General features: G+C 40.4%; 1 protein-coding gene across 4 annotated transcripts in view; it reads right to left on the bottom strand.

The window, feature by feature from the left end:
- Positions 1 to 16,405, bottom strand: part of LOC118216620 — a 21,597-nt gene extending 5,192 nt beyond the window's left edge. For all 4 annotated transcript variants that reach the window (XM_035397968.1, XM_035397969.1, XM_035397971.1 and 1 more), the window contains exons 1-2: positions 16,291 to 16,405; positions 14,651 to 14,723 (exon numbers count right to left, since the gene is read on the bottom strand). In XM_035397968.1, the coding sequence (XP_035253859.1) occupies positions 14,651 to 14,720 (70 nt within the window). In that variant the 5' untranslated portion in view covers positions 14,721 to 14,723; positions 16,291 to 16,405. The remainder of the gene's footprint in view (positions 1 to 14,650; positions 14,724 to 16,290) is intronic.
- Positions 16,406 to 16,561: the final 156 nt, after the last annotated feature.

The raw sequence follows: 16,561 nt of genomic DNA, 5'->3' as shown, positions 1-16,561 counted from the left end.
TGGAGCTCCAGCTTTTCCGCACCCCACCTAATGAAAAAGTCCAAATGGTGTGCAAACCATATGGCGGACATAGGTGCTCCCAATAGGAAAGTTGTAGAGAACATTCAGATGCATCAGTCGATGAAGTTTTGTGTTGATCTGACTTACGGTGTGGGAGTTATGACCTTTTAAACTATGATCCTTTGTTATAGCGCCACCATCTGGCCGACATAGGTGATTTTTAGTGCCTGAGTAGTAGGGGGCCACAGGAACGCACCTACCAAATTTGGTTGGTCTACAACTTATGGTTGCTGATCCTCAGACATTTTTGCGGAGAAAACTGCCACGCCCCAACTAAAAAGTCAAAATGGCGGGCAAACAATATGGCGGACACAGGTGGTGCCAATGGCAAAGGTATAGAGCACGTTCACATGCATATGTTGATGAAGTTTTGTGTTGACCGGACTTATGGTGTGGGAGTTATGGCCTTTTACGCAAAACCCTTTGTTATAGCGCCACCATCTGGCCGACGTACGTCATTTTTAGTGCCTGAGTAGTGGGGGCACATAGAAACCCACCTGCCAAATTTGGTCGCTCCAGGACTTATGGTTGCTGAGCCTCAGACACTTTTAGCGGAGAAAAATAAGAATAATAATCCTAACAGATACAATAGGGTTCCACCAGCTTCGCTGCTTGGACCCCTAATAATCCTAACAGATACAATAGGGTTCCACCAGCTTCGCTGCTTGGACCCCTAATAATAATCCTAACAGATACAATAGGGTTCCACCAGCTTCGCTGCTTGGACCCCTAATAATCCTAACAGATACAATAGGGTTCCACCAGCTTCGCTGCTTGGACCCCTAATAATCCTAACAGATACAATAGGGTTCCACCAGCTTCGCTGCTTGGACCCCTAATAATAAGAATAATCCTAACAGATACAATAGGGTTCCACCAGCTTCGCTGCTTGGACCCCTAATAATCCTAACAGATACAATAGGGTTCCACCAGCTTCGCTGCTTGGACCCCTAATAATCCTAACAGATACAATAGGGTTCCACCAGCTTCGCTGCTTGGACCCCTAATAATCCTAACAGATACAATAGGGTTGGACTTTGGACTTGCATTGGACTTTGCTGCTTCTTTTGCACTTCAGGTGACATGCTAACTGCATTTCATTCTCCCAGAACTTGTACTCTTTGCAATGACAATAAAGCTGAATCTAATGTAATGTAGTGATGCTGGCCACTGTGCTCTCCTGTCTGACTGAGGATGACAGATATGAAACGCTGTTCGTGCGTCATCCAGAATGCACATTTCAGAGCGCCACAGAGACAGATAGAATAATGACACTAAATGCACATTTCAAATAATAAAGACGACATTGAGAAAAATCGACAAAAATTATGTAATATCAACTCGCGACCCGCGTGCTGACCGCAGAGCAGCCTACCGGTTTATTTATTTAGACATTGGCAAATAAGAAATATTCCGGTTACGCTGACCTATAAAACGCTATTCCAAAAGAAAAATCAGACATGTTATACATCGTTAGAAAGCTTATACTCTCACCTACTGAATAAATGAATTGTCAATGAAGCCAAATTTAACTAAAAAGGGCGACAACGCCGTACGCAACAGGTGTGGTATTACGCACAGCTATTTTTGAAAAAATCCGACATTTCACAAACGGATTATCCAAGACAATATATGGCCACTCATTCGCAAAAGGGACATCTCTACGCTTAAACCCAATGGTAAGATTGTATATTTATTCAATGTTTAGTCCCAGATATTGACTGTAGAATGACATGGTATAATTAAAAAAAGAATTGTCTAGTTTATTTCGTTATTCAGTGAGCAGCGTTGTCACTACTGTATTGGCATATTTTAGGGCTAATGTCGGGTTCATCTTGTTGCTACGGAATATTGCATTACATTACAGTGCACGAGTGCATTAACTAAGTCACCTACGAAACAGCTAACTAGTTACAACCCTAACCTTACAGTCAATTCTAAGATTAAATTGAGAATACGATTTCTCTCAGCATAATGAGTAAACGAACCCGTTATTGTCTTCAAATGGATCCACGTCAAAGAAAAGTAATGATTCATCCTCTCAAAGCTTTACCGTAGCGTATTACAGTGCACGAGTGCATTAACTAAGTCACCTACGAAACAGCTAACTAGTTACAACCCTAACCTTACAGTCAATTCTAAGATTAAATTGAGAATACGATTTCTCTCAGCATAATGAGTAAACGAACCCGTTATTGTCTTCAAATGGATCCACGTCAAAGAAAAGTAATGATTCATCCTCTCAAAGCTTTACCGTAGCGTATTATACATTTAGACATTGGCAGAGTATAGCATAAATTGCGTCTTTTGTGAATATTCAATGTTTGAAATTGCAGCGAGAAACTGCAGCTGTAGACACAACACAGTCTGTTATGTTACGTTAGCAACGGAACGAAGCGGACTATATATGTATTACCGTCATTGTTTTATTATACCAGCGTGTTTTCGCGCGTTTGCACAGAAACTGAAAAACTACCAATAAAATGGTTTAGCTTTTTCTCAGCATAATGACAGATTCAAAGACTAAACGAACTCGCCCGATACTGTCGTCAAATGGATCCATGCCAAAGAAAAGTAATTATTCATCATCTCAGAAAGCTTTTACTTTTGGTAGCCTATCCTAGCATGCACGCTAGGTGGCAGTGTAAGACCGCCCTTTCACTGATAAAAACTAGACCCTACGCTGTCGGATTACTTGCGTCGCCATGGTTGTCGCTTGCCGTAAAGAAGTTTACTCGATGTCGTAATCGTTTGGATTTGGAGCTCCAGCTTTTCCGCACCCCACCTAATGAAAAAGTCCAAATGCTGTGCAAACCATATGGCGGACATAGGTGCTCCCAATAGGAAAGTTGTAGAGCACATTCAGATGCATCAGTCGATGAAGTTTTGTGTTGATCTGACCTACGGTGTGGGAGTTATGGCCTTTTAAATTATGATCCTTTGTTATAGCGCCACCATCTGGCCGACATAGGTGATTTTTAGTGCCTGGTTAGTGGGGTGCCATAGGAACCCACCTACCAAATTTGGTTGGTCTACAACTTATGGTTGCTGAGCCTCAGACATTTTTGCGGAGAAAACTGCCACGCCTCAACTAAAAAGTCTAAATGACAGGCAAACAATATGGCGGACAAAAGTGGGGCCAATGGCAAAGTTGTAGAGCACGTTCAGATGCATATGTCGATGAAGTTTTGTGTTGATCTGACTTATGGTGTGGGAGTTATGGCCTTTTACGCAAAACCCTTTGTTATAGCGCCACCATCTGGCCGACGTACGTGGTTTTTAGTGCCTGAGTAGTGGGGGGCCATAGGAACCCACCTGCCAAATTTGGTTGCTCCAGGACTTATGGATGCTGAGCCTCAGACACTTTTAGCGGAGAAAAATAAGAATAATTAAAGCCGCAAGCGGCGTTGGAAGGGGTCCAAGCAGTGGCAGCATCGCGCGCCCTATGGAGCGATTTTAAAATGGCTTTGTCCTCACGATCATACGCCTTCACCCAACATATCTACTGAATATCACGATGACCGTATGATATATTGATGACTTATGGTCAATTTTGAGCTAAGAGACGCTGTCGGATGACTTAGTTACGTCGCCATGGATGTGTCCTGGCCGCTTCCCGTCAAGGCCTTTAATATGTCGTAACACTTAGATGGCATGTCATAACACTTAGATGGTCCGGTGTGCATGCACAGCTGCAGTGTTTCTGCGCCGCAACTAAAAAAGGCGTCACACTAGTGTTGTCACGATACCGAAATTTTGACTTTGATACTGATACCAGGTTTAGTATTACGATACTCAATACTGAAATGATACTTGAAACTTAAACGGTGCTAATTCGATACTCGGTGCCTAACGATACTGTAATTACCTTAATAGATCAGAAACGTAATGTCCACAAGGGTTGACCTCATTTTCTAATTCATGGTTTATTAACAACCTTTAAGTTGAAGCCTCTTCAACATATTAATATGCATAGGTCTATAGTGTTACAACACTGAACAATAGAAAAACATGTTAAATATATTGCAAAAATTAAACAGTTGTAAACTAAATAATCTTTAAAACAGGTCTTTCACCTTTAAATAGATTTAAAAACAGCATATTTTAATAACAATACAGCATCTATCTATAATAAAATATTTCCAAATTGGAACACCTATTGCTACTGAAGTGTACTGAGTCAAAGCTTGCGCTGAATCAAAGAGCTGAGTGCACAAGCACAAGTCACCTCACTTGGCAACCTTAGTTGCTACTGCCTTCTAGCGAAGATTCTGACAAATTACACTTTTCATCCTCTCAATCAGTAATGCGGGAGACAATTTTCCGTGGCTTTTACATTTAACTCAAAACTACCGAACGTCGGAATATTCTAATACCGAACCGTTTGTTTTTAATTTAAAAAAAAAAATTTTAAGTACCGAGAAAGTGCTGAAGTTTTGGTATACCGTGCAACACTACGTCAGACACATATTCCAATCCATTGCTCAGCTTAGCAGAGAATGCACATTTCAGAGCGCCACAGAGACAGATAGAATAATAACACATGAATGCACATTTCAAATAATAAATACGACATTGAGAAAAAACGGAAGAAAGACATAATATCAACTCGCGAATTGCGTGCTGCGGGCAAAGAAGCCTACCGTTTTATTTATGTAGACATTGGCAGATGAGAAAATTTTCGGTTACGCTGACCTATAAAACGTTATTTCAAAAGCTAAATCAGACATGTTATACATCGTTAGAAAGCTTATAATCTCACCTACTGAATAAATGAATTGTCAATCAAGCCAAAGCAACAGGTGTGGTATTACGCACAGCTATTTTTGAAGGTAGCCTACCCAGTGATCAAAAATGCGCGTATATTTCGCCAACGGATTGTTCAAGACAATATATGACCACTCATTCGCAAAAAGGACATGTCTACGCGTAAAACCGATGGTAAGATTGTATATTTATTAAATGTTTAGTCCCATATATTGACTTTAGAATGACATAGTATAAGGAAAAAAACAAAATTGTCTCGTTTATTTCGTTATTCAGTGAGCAGCGTTTTCACTGCTGTATTGGCATATTTTAGGGCTAATGTCGGGTTTATCTTGTTGCTACGGAATATTGCATTACATTACAGGCATTTGGCAGACGCTCTTATCCAGAGCGATGTACAACGAAATGTATAACCATAACCAGGAACAAGTGTGTCGAGAACCCTAGAGGGCAGTAGCCTACCGTTCTAAGTGCAGGGAACAACCGCATTGTTCAATTTAAACCCTGTAGGTTACACTGATTAACACTAACACAGACAAGAACAGCAACAACGCAGTCCATGCACAAATACAAGCAATAGTTAAGACGAGTTAAGTCACCTACGAAACAACTACATAGTTACAACCCTAAGTTTACAGTCAATTTAGAGATAAAATTGAGAATACGATTTCTCGCAGCATAATGACGGATTTAAAGACTAAACGAACTCACCCGATATTGTCTTCAAACGGACCGTATTATTTATCTAGACATTGGCAGACTACAGCATAAATTGCGTCTTTTGTTTATATGCAATATTAGTAATTGCAGCGAGAAACTGCAGCTCTACGTCGTTATGTTATGGTAGCAACGGAACGAAGCGGACTATATATGTATTAGGCTACCGTTATTATTTCATTATACCAGCGTGTTTTCGCGCGTTTGCACAGAAACTCAGAACCCATAAATAAAATGGTTTAGCTGTTTCTCAGCATAATGACGGATTTAAAGAGTAAACGAACTCACCTGTTATTGTCTTCAAATGGATCCATGTCAAAGAAAAGTAATGATTCATCCTCTCAAAGCTTTACCGTAGCGTATTATTTATGTAGACATTGGCAGAGTACAGTATAAATTGCGTCTTTTGTGAATATTCAATGTTAGAAATTGCAGCGAGAAACTGCAGCTGTAGACACAAGATAGTCTGTTATGTTATAGTAGCAACGGAACGAAGCGGACTATGTATGTATTACCGTCATTGTTTTATAATACCAGCGTGTTTTCGCGCGTTTGCACAGAAACTCAAAAACTACCAATAAAATGGTTTAGCTTTTTCTCACCAAAATGACAGATTTAAAGACTTAACGAACTCACCCGATACTGTCTTCAAATGGATCCATGCCAAAGAAAAGTAATTTTTCGTCCTCTCAGAAAGGTTTTACTGAAAAACTTTGGGTAGCCTATCCTAGCATGCACGCTAGGTGGCAGTGTCAGACCGTGCTTTCACTGCTAAAAACTAGCAGTCGCTATGGTTGTCGCTTGCCGTAAAGAAGTTTACTCGATGTCGTAACCGTTTAGATTTGGAGCCACAGCTCTTCCGCACCCCACCTAATAGAAACGGCCAAATGGCGGGCAAACCATATGGCGGACATAGGTGGTCCCAAAAGCGAAGTTGTAGAGCACATTCAGATGCATCGGTCGATTAAGTTTTGTGTTGATCGGACTTACGGTGTGGCAGTTATGGCTTTTAATAGTATGACCCTTTGTTATAGCGCCACCATCTGGCCGACTTGGGTGATTTTTAGTGCTTGAGTAGTGGGGGGCCATAGGAACCCACCTGCCAAATTTGGTTGCTCTAGGACTTATGGTTGCTGAGCCTCAGACATTTTAGCGGAGAAAGCTGCCACGCCCCAACGATACAGTTAAAATGGCGGGAAAACAATATGGCGGACACAGGTAGTCCCAATGGCAAAAGTATAGAGCACGTTCAGAGGCATATAGCTATAAAGTTTCGTGTTGATCTAAGATATGGTGTGGGAGTTATGGCCTGTTACGCAAAACCCTTTGTTATAGCGCCACCATCTGGCCGACGTACGTGGTTTTTAGTGCCTGAGTAGTGGGGGCACATAGGAACCCACCTGCCAAATTTGGTTGCTCCAGGACTTATGGTTGCTGAGCCTCAGACACTTTTAGCGGAGAAAAATAAGAATAATAATAATAATAATAATCCTAACAGATACAATAGGGTTCCACCAGCTTCGCTGCTTGGACCCCTAATAAGAATAATCCTAACAGATACAATAGGGTTCCACCAGCTTCGCTGCTTGGACCCCTAATAATCCTAACAGATACAATAGGGTTCCACCAGCTTCGCTGCTTGGACCCCTAATAATAATAAGAATTAAAGCCGCAAGCGGCGTTGGAAGGGGTCCAAGCAGTGGCAGCATCGCGCCCCCTATGGAGCGATTTTAAAATGGCTTTGTCCTCATGATCATATGCCTTCACCCAACATGTCTAGTGAATATCATGATGATCATATGAAATATTGATGACTTATGGCCAATTTTGAGCTAAGAGACGCTGTCGGATGACTTAGTTACGTCGCCATGGATGTGTCCTGGCCGCTTCCCGTCAAGGCCTTTACTATGTCGTAACACTTAGATGGCATGTCATAACACTTAGATGGTCCGGTGTGCATGCACAGCTGCAGTGTTTCTGCGCCGCAACTAAAAAAGGCGTCACACTAGTGTTGTCATGATACCGAAATTTTGACTTTGATACCGATACCAGGTTTAGTATCACGATACTCGATACTGATTCAATACTCGGTACCTAACGATACTGAAATTACCTTAATAGATCAGAAACATAATGTCCACAAGGGTTGACCTCATTTTCTAATTCATGGTTTATTTACAACCTGGTTCATTAACAACCTGTAAGTTGAAGTCTCTTCAACATATTAATATGCATAGGCCTATAGTGTTACACACTGAACAATAGAAAAATATGTTAAATATATTTAAAAAATTAAACAGTTGTAAAGTAAATAATCTTTAAAACAGGTCTTTCACCTTTAAATAGATTTTAAAACAGCATATTTTAATAACAATGAAGCATCTATCTATAATAAAATATTTCCAAATTGGAACACCTATTGCTACTGAAGTGAACTGAGTCAAAGCTTGCGCAGTATCAGGGAAGTGAATGCACAAGCGCAGGTCACCTCACTTGGCAACCTTAGTTGCTACTGCCATGTAGTGAAGATTCTGACAAACTACACTTTTCATCCTCTAAATCAGTAATGCGGGAGACACATTTCCCTGGCTTTTACATTTGACACAGAACTACCGAACATCGGGAAATTCAAATACGAAACCGTTTTTTTTTTCTGTTTTTTTTTTTTTTTTTAAGTACCCAGAAAGTGCTGAAGTTTTGGCATACCGTGCAACACTACGTCAGACACATATTCCAATCCATTGCTCAGTTTAGCAGAGAATGCACATTTCAGAGCGCCACAGAGACAGATAGAATAATGACACTAAATGCACATTTCAAATAATAAAGAAGACATTGAGAAAAAACTAAAAAAAAGGACTTAATATCAACTCGCGACCGGCGTGCTGACCGCAGAGCAGCCTACCGGTTTATTTATGTAGACATTGGCAGATCAGAAAATTTTCGGTTAAGCTGACCTATAAAACGCTATTCCAAAAGCCAAATCAGACATGTTATACATCGTTAGAAAGCTTATACTCTCACCTACTGAATAAATGAATTGTCAATCAAGCCAAATTGGACTAAGAAGAACGACAACGCCGTAAGCAACAGGTGTGGTATTACGCACAGCTATTTTTGAAAATATCCGACATTTCACAAACGGATTATCCAAGACAATATATAACCACTCATTCGCAAAAGGGACATCTCTACGCGTAAAACCGATGGTAAGATTGTATATTTATTAAATGTTTAGTCCCAGATATTGACTGTAGAATGACATGGTATAATTTTTGTTTTTAATTGTCTCGTTTATTTCGTTATTCAGTGAGCAGCCTTTTCACTGCTGTATTGGCATATTTTAGGGCTAATGTCGGGTTTATCTTGTTGCTACGGAATATTGCATTACATTACATTACATTACATTACAGGCATTTGGCAGACGCTCTTATCCAGAGCGACGTACAACAAAATGTATAACCATAACCAGGAATTAGTGTGCCGAAAACCCTAGAGAGAAATACCGTTCCAAGTGCAGGAAACATCCGCATAGTTCAACTTGGACCCAGTTGGTTAAACTGATTAACGCTAACACAAACAAGAACAGCAACAACGCAGTCTATGAGAACATTCAAGCAATAGTTAAGACGAGTTAAGACTAAGTCACCTACGGAACAACTACCTAGTTACAACCCTAAGCTTTCAGTCAATTTAGAAATTAAATTGAGAATAAAATTTCTCAGCACAATGACGGATTTAAAGACTAAACGAACTCACCCGATGTTGTCTTCAAATGGACCGTATTATTTTAGACATTGGCAGACTACAGCGTAAAATGCGTCTTTTGTTTATATTCAATATTAGTAATTGCAGCGAGAAACTGCAGCTGTAGGTCGTTATGTTATGGTAGCAACGGAACGAAGCGGGCCATATATGTATTAGGCTACCGTCATTGTTTCATTATACCAGCGTGTTTTCGCGCGTGTGCACAGAAACTCAGAACCTATCAATACAATGGTTTAGCTATTTCTCACCATAATGACAGATTTAAAGACTGAACGAACTCATCCGATATTGTCTTCAAATGGATCCATGCCAAAGAAAAGTAATGATTCATCCTCTCAAAGCTTTACCGTAGCGTATTATTTATTTAGACATTGGCAAAGTACAGCATAAATTGCGTCTTTTGTGAATATTCAATGTTTGAAATTTCAGCGAGAACTGCAGCTGTAGACATAAGATAGTCTGTTATGTTATGGTAGCAACGGAACGAAGCGGACTATATATGTATTACCGTCATTGTTTTATTATACCAGCGTGTTTTCGCGCGTGTGCACAGAAACTCAGAACCTATCAATAAAATGGTTTAACTATTTCTCAGCATAATGACAGATTCAAAGACTAAACGAACTCACCCGATACTGTCTTCAAATGGATCCATGCCAAAGAAAAGTAATTATTCATCCTCTCAGAAAGCTTTTACTGAAAAACTTTTGGTCGCCTATCCTAGCATGCACGCTAGGTGGCAGTGTCAGACCGTGCTTTCACTGATAAAAACTAGCGTCGCCATGGTTGTCGCTTGCCGTAAAGAAGTTTACTCGATGTCGTAATCGTTTGGATTTGGAGCTCCAGCTTTTCCGCACCCCACCTAATGAAAAAGTCCAAATGGTGTGCAAACCATATGGCGGACATAGGTGCTCCCAATAGGAAAGTTGTAGAGCACATTCAGATGCATCAGTCGATTAAGTTTTGTGTTGATCTGACTTACGGTGTGGGAGTTATGACCTTTTAAACTATGATCCTTTGTTATAGCGCCACCATCTGGCCGACATAGGTGATTTTTAGTGCCTGAGTAGTGGGGGGCCACAGGAACGCACCTACCAAATTTGGTTGGTCTACAACTTATGGTTGCTGAGCCTCAGACATTTTAGCGGAGAAAACTGCCACGCCCCAACTAAAAAGTCAAAATGGCGGGCAAACAATATGGCGGACACAGGTGGTCCCAATGGCAAAGGTATAGAGCACGTTCACATGCATATGTTGATGAAGTTTTGTGTTGATCGGACTTATGGTGTGGGAGTTATGGCCTTTTACGCAAAACCCTTTGTTATAGCGCCACCATCTGGCCGACGTACGTGATTTTTAGTGCCTGAGTAGTGGGGGCACATAGAAACCCACCTGCCAAATTTGGTTGCTCCAGGACTTATGGTTGCTGAGCCTCAGACACTTTTAGCGGAGAAAAATAAGAATAATTAAAGCCGCAAGCGGCGTTGGAAGGGGTCCAAGCAGTGGCAGCATCGCGCCCCCTATGGAGCGATTTTAAAATGGCTTTGTCCTCACGATCATATGCCTTCACCCAACATATCTACTGAATATCATGATGATCGTATGATATATTGATGACTTATGGCCAATTTTGAGCTAAGAGACGCTGTCGGATGACTTAGTAACGTCGCCATGGATGTGTCCTGGCCGCTTCCCGTCAAGGCCTTTAATATGTCGTAACACTTAGATGGCATGTCATAACACTTAGATGGTCCGGCGTGCATGCACAGCTGCAGTGTTTCTGCGCCGCAACTAAAAAAGGCGTCACACTAGTGTTGTCACGATATCGAAATTTTGACTTTGATACTGATACCAGGTTTAGTATTACGATACTCAATACTGAAATGATACTTGAAACTTAAACGGTGCTAATTCGATACTCGGTACCTAACGATACTGTAATTACCTTAATAGATCAGAAACGTAATGTCCACAAGGGTTGACCTCATTTTCTAATTCATGGTTTATTAACAACCTGGTTGATTAACAACCTGTAAGTTGACTCTTCAACATATTAATATGCATAGGCCTATAGTGTTGCAACACTGAACAATAGAAAAATATGTTAAATATATTTCAAAAATTAAACAGTTGTAAAGTAAATAATCTTTAAAACAGGTCTTTCACCTTTAAATAGATTTAAAAACAGCATATTTTAATAACAATAAAGCATCTCTCTATAATAAAATATTTCCAAATTGGAACACCTATTGCTACTGAAGTGAACTGAGTCAAAGCTTGCGCTGTATGAGGGAAGTGAATGCACAAGCGCAGGTCACCTCACTTGGCAACCTTAGTTGCTACTGCCATCTAGCGAAGATTCTGACAAACTACACTTTTCATCCTCTAAATCAGTAATGCGGGAGACACATTTCCCTGGCTTTTACATTTGACGCAGAACTACCGAACTTTCGGAAAATTCAAATACAAAACCGTTTTTTTTTTTTTTTTTTTAAGTACCGAGACAGTGCTGAAGTTTTTATATTCCGTGCAACACTACCTCAGACACATATTCCAATCCATTGCTCAGCTTAGCAGAGAATGCACATTTCAGAGCGCCACAGAGACAGATAGAATAATAACACATGAATGCACATTTCAAATAATAAATACGACATTGAGAGAAAACGGAAGAAAGACTGAATATCAACTCGCGAATTGCGTGCTGCTCGCAAAGAAGCCTACCGTTTAATTTATTTATTTAGACATTGGCAGATGAGAAGAGTTTCAGTAACGCTGACCTATAAAACGCTATTCCAAAAGCAAAATCAGACATGTTATACATCGTTAGAAAGCTTATAATCTCACCTACTGAATAAATGAACTGTCAATCAAGCCAAATTGGACTAAGAAGAACGACAACGCCGTACGCAACAGGTGTGGTATTACGCACAGCTATTTTTGAAAAAATCCGACATTTCACAAACGGATTATCCAAGACAATATATGGCCACTCATTCGCAAAAGGGACATCTCTACGCGTAAAACCAATGGTAAGATTGTATATATATTCAATGTGTAGTCCCAGATATTGACTGTAGAATGACGTGGTAATTAAAAAAAAAAAGTTAGTCTCGCTTATTGCGTCATTCAGTTAGCAGCGTTTTCACTGCTGTATTGGCATATTTTAGGGCTAATGTCGGGTTCATCTTGTTGCTACGGAATATTGCATTACATTACAGGCATTTGGCAGACGCTCTTATCAACAAAATGTACAACATTTGTAATGATGTACAACAAAATGTGTCTGATTAACACTAACACAGACAAGAACAGCAACAACGCAGTCCATGCACAAATACAAGCAATAGTTAAGACGAGTTAAGTCACCTACGAAACAACTACATAGTTACAACCCTAAACTTACAGTCAATTTAGAGATTAAATTGAGAATACGATTTCTCTCAGCATAATGACGGATTTAAAGACTAAACGAACTCACCCGATATTGTCTTCAAACGGACCGTATTATTTATCTAGACATTGGCAGACTACAGCATAAATTGCGTCTTTTGTTTATATTCAATATTAGTAATTGCAGCGAGAAACTGCAGCTCTAGGTCGTTATGTGATGGTAGCAACGGAACGAAGCGGACTATATATGTATTAGGCTACCGTTATTATTTCATTATACCAGCGTGTTTTCGCGCGTTTGCACAGAAACTCAGAACCCATAAATAAAATGGTTTAGCTGTTTCTCAGCATAATGACGGATTTAAAGAGTAAACGAACTCACCTGTTATTGTCTTCAAATGGATCCACGTCAAAGAAAAGTAACGATTCATCCTCTCAAAGCTTTACCGTAGCGTATTATTTATGTAGACATTGGCAGAGTACAGTATAAATTGCGTCTTTTGTGAATATTCAATGTTAGAAATTGCAGCGAGAAACTGCAGCTGTAGACACAAGATAGTCTGTTATGTTATGGTAGCAACGGAACGAAGCGGACTATGTATTACGTCATTGTTTTATTATACCAGCGTGTTTTCGCGCGTTTGCACAGAAACTCTAAAACTACCAATAAAATGGTTTAGCTTTTTCTCACCAAAATGACAGATTTAAAGACTTAACGAACTCACCCGATACTGTCTTCAAATGGATCCATGCCAAAGAAAAGTAATTATTCGTCCTCTCAGAAAGGTTTTACTGAAAAACTTTGGGTAGCCTATCCTAGCATGTACGCTAGGTGGCACTGTCAGACCGTGCTTTCACTGCTAAAAACTAGACCCTACGGTGTCGGATTACTTGCGTCGCCATGGTTGTCCCTTGCCGTAAAGAAGTTTACTCGATGTCGTAACCGTTTAGATTTGGAGCTCCAGCTTTTCCGCACCCCACCTAATGAAGAAGTCCAAATGGTGTGCAAACCATACGGCGGACATAGGTGCTCCCAATAGAAAAGTTGTAGAGCACAGTCAGATGCATCAGTCGATGAAGTTTTGTGTTGATCAGACTTACGATGTGGGAGTTATGACCTTTTAAAGTATGGTCCTTTGTTATAGCGCCACCATCAGGCCGACATAGGTGATTTTTAGTGCTTGAGTAGTGGGGGGCCATAGGAACCCACCTGCCAAATTTGGTTGCTCTAGGACTTATGGTTGCTGAGCCTCAGACATTTTAGCGGAGAAAGCTGCCACGCCTCAACGATACAGTTAAAATGGCGGGAAAACAATATGGCGGACACGGGTAGTCCCAATGGCAAAAGTATAGAGCACGTTCAGAGGCATATATCTATAAAGTTGTGTGTTGATCTAACTTATGGTGTGGGAGTTATGGCCTGTTACGCAAAACCCTTTGTTATAGCGCCACCATCTGGCCGACGTACGTGGTTTTTAGGGCCTGAGTAGTGGGGGCCCATAGGAACCGACCTGCCAAATTTGGTTGCTCCAGGACTTATGGTTGCTGAGCTTCAGACACTTTTAGCGGAGAAAAATAATAATAAGAATAATCCTAACAGATACAATAGGGTTCCACCAGCTTCGCTGCTTGGACCCCTAATAATCCTAACAGATACAATAGGGTTCCACCAGCTTCGCTGCTTGGACCCCTAATAATCCTAACAGATACAATAGGGTTCCACCAGCTTCGCTGCTTGGACCCCTAATAATAATAATAATCCTAACAGATACAATAGGGTTCCACCAGCTTCGCTGCTTGGACCCCTAATAATCCTAACAGATACAATAGGGTTCCACCAGCTTCGCTGCTTGGACCCCTAATAAAGTCATGCCACAATTAGAAGGCTGGTTTCACTTTTAGAGGCCACTGTATTCTATCAGTATTAGAAGTAGAGGTCACTTGCCGGCAGAAGACACTCTCCACACGAGGTCAGCAGAGCACACAAAAACAAGCAGGAAGACGGGAGCAGCCATGCCCTGAAACAGAAAGGAAGGTGGGAAGCGAACCGGACTGGACCCTTCCCATAGTGCACCTGAAGAAATGTGGTTCTCGTTTCAGATAAGAGTGATGCCTCAGTCCTATGATGGGTGGACCTACAGTGTGCTGTCAGGCACTTCACTTCAATTAATCAACATTGCTTCATCTACTTTGAGTTTCATAAATCAGGCGATATGAATATCAAAGAGTTAGAGTAAAAAAATCAACACAGAAAATTTGATTTTAATTCAACTGCAAGGCCCGGTTATTAGTTTGAATGAGCGCTTTTATATATGAAATACATAGATATAGTCACATATGGCATAGACTTATCACGTAGCCTACAGGCTACGGTAGGTATCTGAAATATAAACAGGTGTAAAAGAACTTAAGGAATTCCTGGGGGAAAAAATCACACACACACACACAAACACCTGATTAATATCCAAATGTGATATTAAATATCTAAATAAATGGTCGCTCAGACTTTGACGCATTAATGACGCGTGCTTCACACTTACAGAAGACAGACATCTTCGCAAAGACCAGTTCACAGCTGAACGACATATGCCACACCGAAACAAATTTTCAAAAATTTCAGCTTTGAGCGCCACAAAAATATGAGACATTGCAAGATTGGGTCCACATACATCCAGGAAACATGCTATTAGTGCCAGTTTCTGCCAGCAACTTTTTTGTTGTTGTTGCAAACAACATAGAGTAGGCCAAATTATTAGTTTGGTTTAACAGCACAATAACATCATAACTGGTTCCAGTAAAGACAAACGAGTTTGGTTATCAACCCTCTGAAGAATAGGTTTTTTTTGGGGGGTTTTTTTGGGAATGCTTTTTCAAAATTCTAAATCAGTGTGCTACAACTCCACTGCTTTCAGTTACCCGAAGTAATTGTTAAATCAGCATCAGAACGTTCCGTTAAGAACACTCTAATTACATAATTGTGCGCTTACAGTTTAAAGGGTTAACCGCTGGCAAGTGATTGGTGTGCGTTATGGCATGTGACCACGCTTAATCTGACAGACAGGCAGGCAGTGCTTTCGCGAATATGCCCTGTCGGTGATGACCAGAAATTGACGGTAAATTTTCTAGAAAGTTTAGGTCTGCACAAATATTATATTTCACCCCACGGCAGGGTACGTGGCTTACATTGGCTGCAACAAAAACCGGTAATATCGACGTACTGCATGGTTTGCAGTCAAACAGCACAAGGAAAAGATAATGTTTTGAGTTGGTCGACGTCTAGGCTAAATGAAGCTCTTGCTTTTAAATCTTATCAAAGCCAGAAGCATCTATACGTACAGCGAAATAGTATGAGCTTGTTCAGGGAAACAGCGATAGACTATATTTTTTGAAAGAACATGATTTCGATATGAATGATTTGATACGAATAGCTTTTTTAGGAATTGCATTTTACACATGCAGAACATGTGCGCATCACTTTATTTTTTTAATCTGGCTTTTTAAATTCACGTTTTACATTAACGATTGAATGTGCCACACCATAGTCGCAAATGTCTGATTAACAAAATGCGTATTACCCTACCTTACCTTTGGAAAGAGAACATATAATCAGCTCTAGATTTCCACATTAAAGGCTGTGTGTGCAGAATTCCTTTCGAGTTCAACGAATTTCATTGTTAACAAGCAATATTCGTTCGGGGCTAATTCATTAGGTTCAATTAGGTGCACGGGTTATAGACGAGAAGTAGGTGAAGTTTCCTGAACTCCAATAAGAGGTGTGGCTACTGAGTTAATGTCAATCAGCGACTTGTTCGACCAAATCAGAAGTTTGGCGCTCCACAACAAAGCACAATGGTTG

This window comes from Anguilla anguilla, chromosome 17 (genome assembly GCF_013347855.1).
Source record: "Anguilla anguilla isolate fAngAng1 chromosome 17, fAngAng1.pri, whole genome shotgun sequence".
Lineage (NCBI taxonomy): Eukaryota > Metazoa > Chordata > Actinopteri > Anguilliformes > Anguillidae > Anguilla > Anguilla anguilla.
Note: the sequence above shows the minus strand (reverse complement) of the source record. Positions and strands in the feature narration are given on the sequence as shown.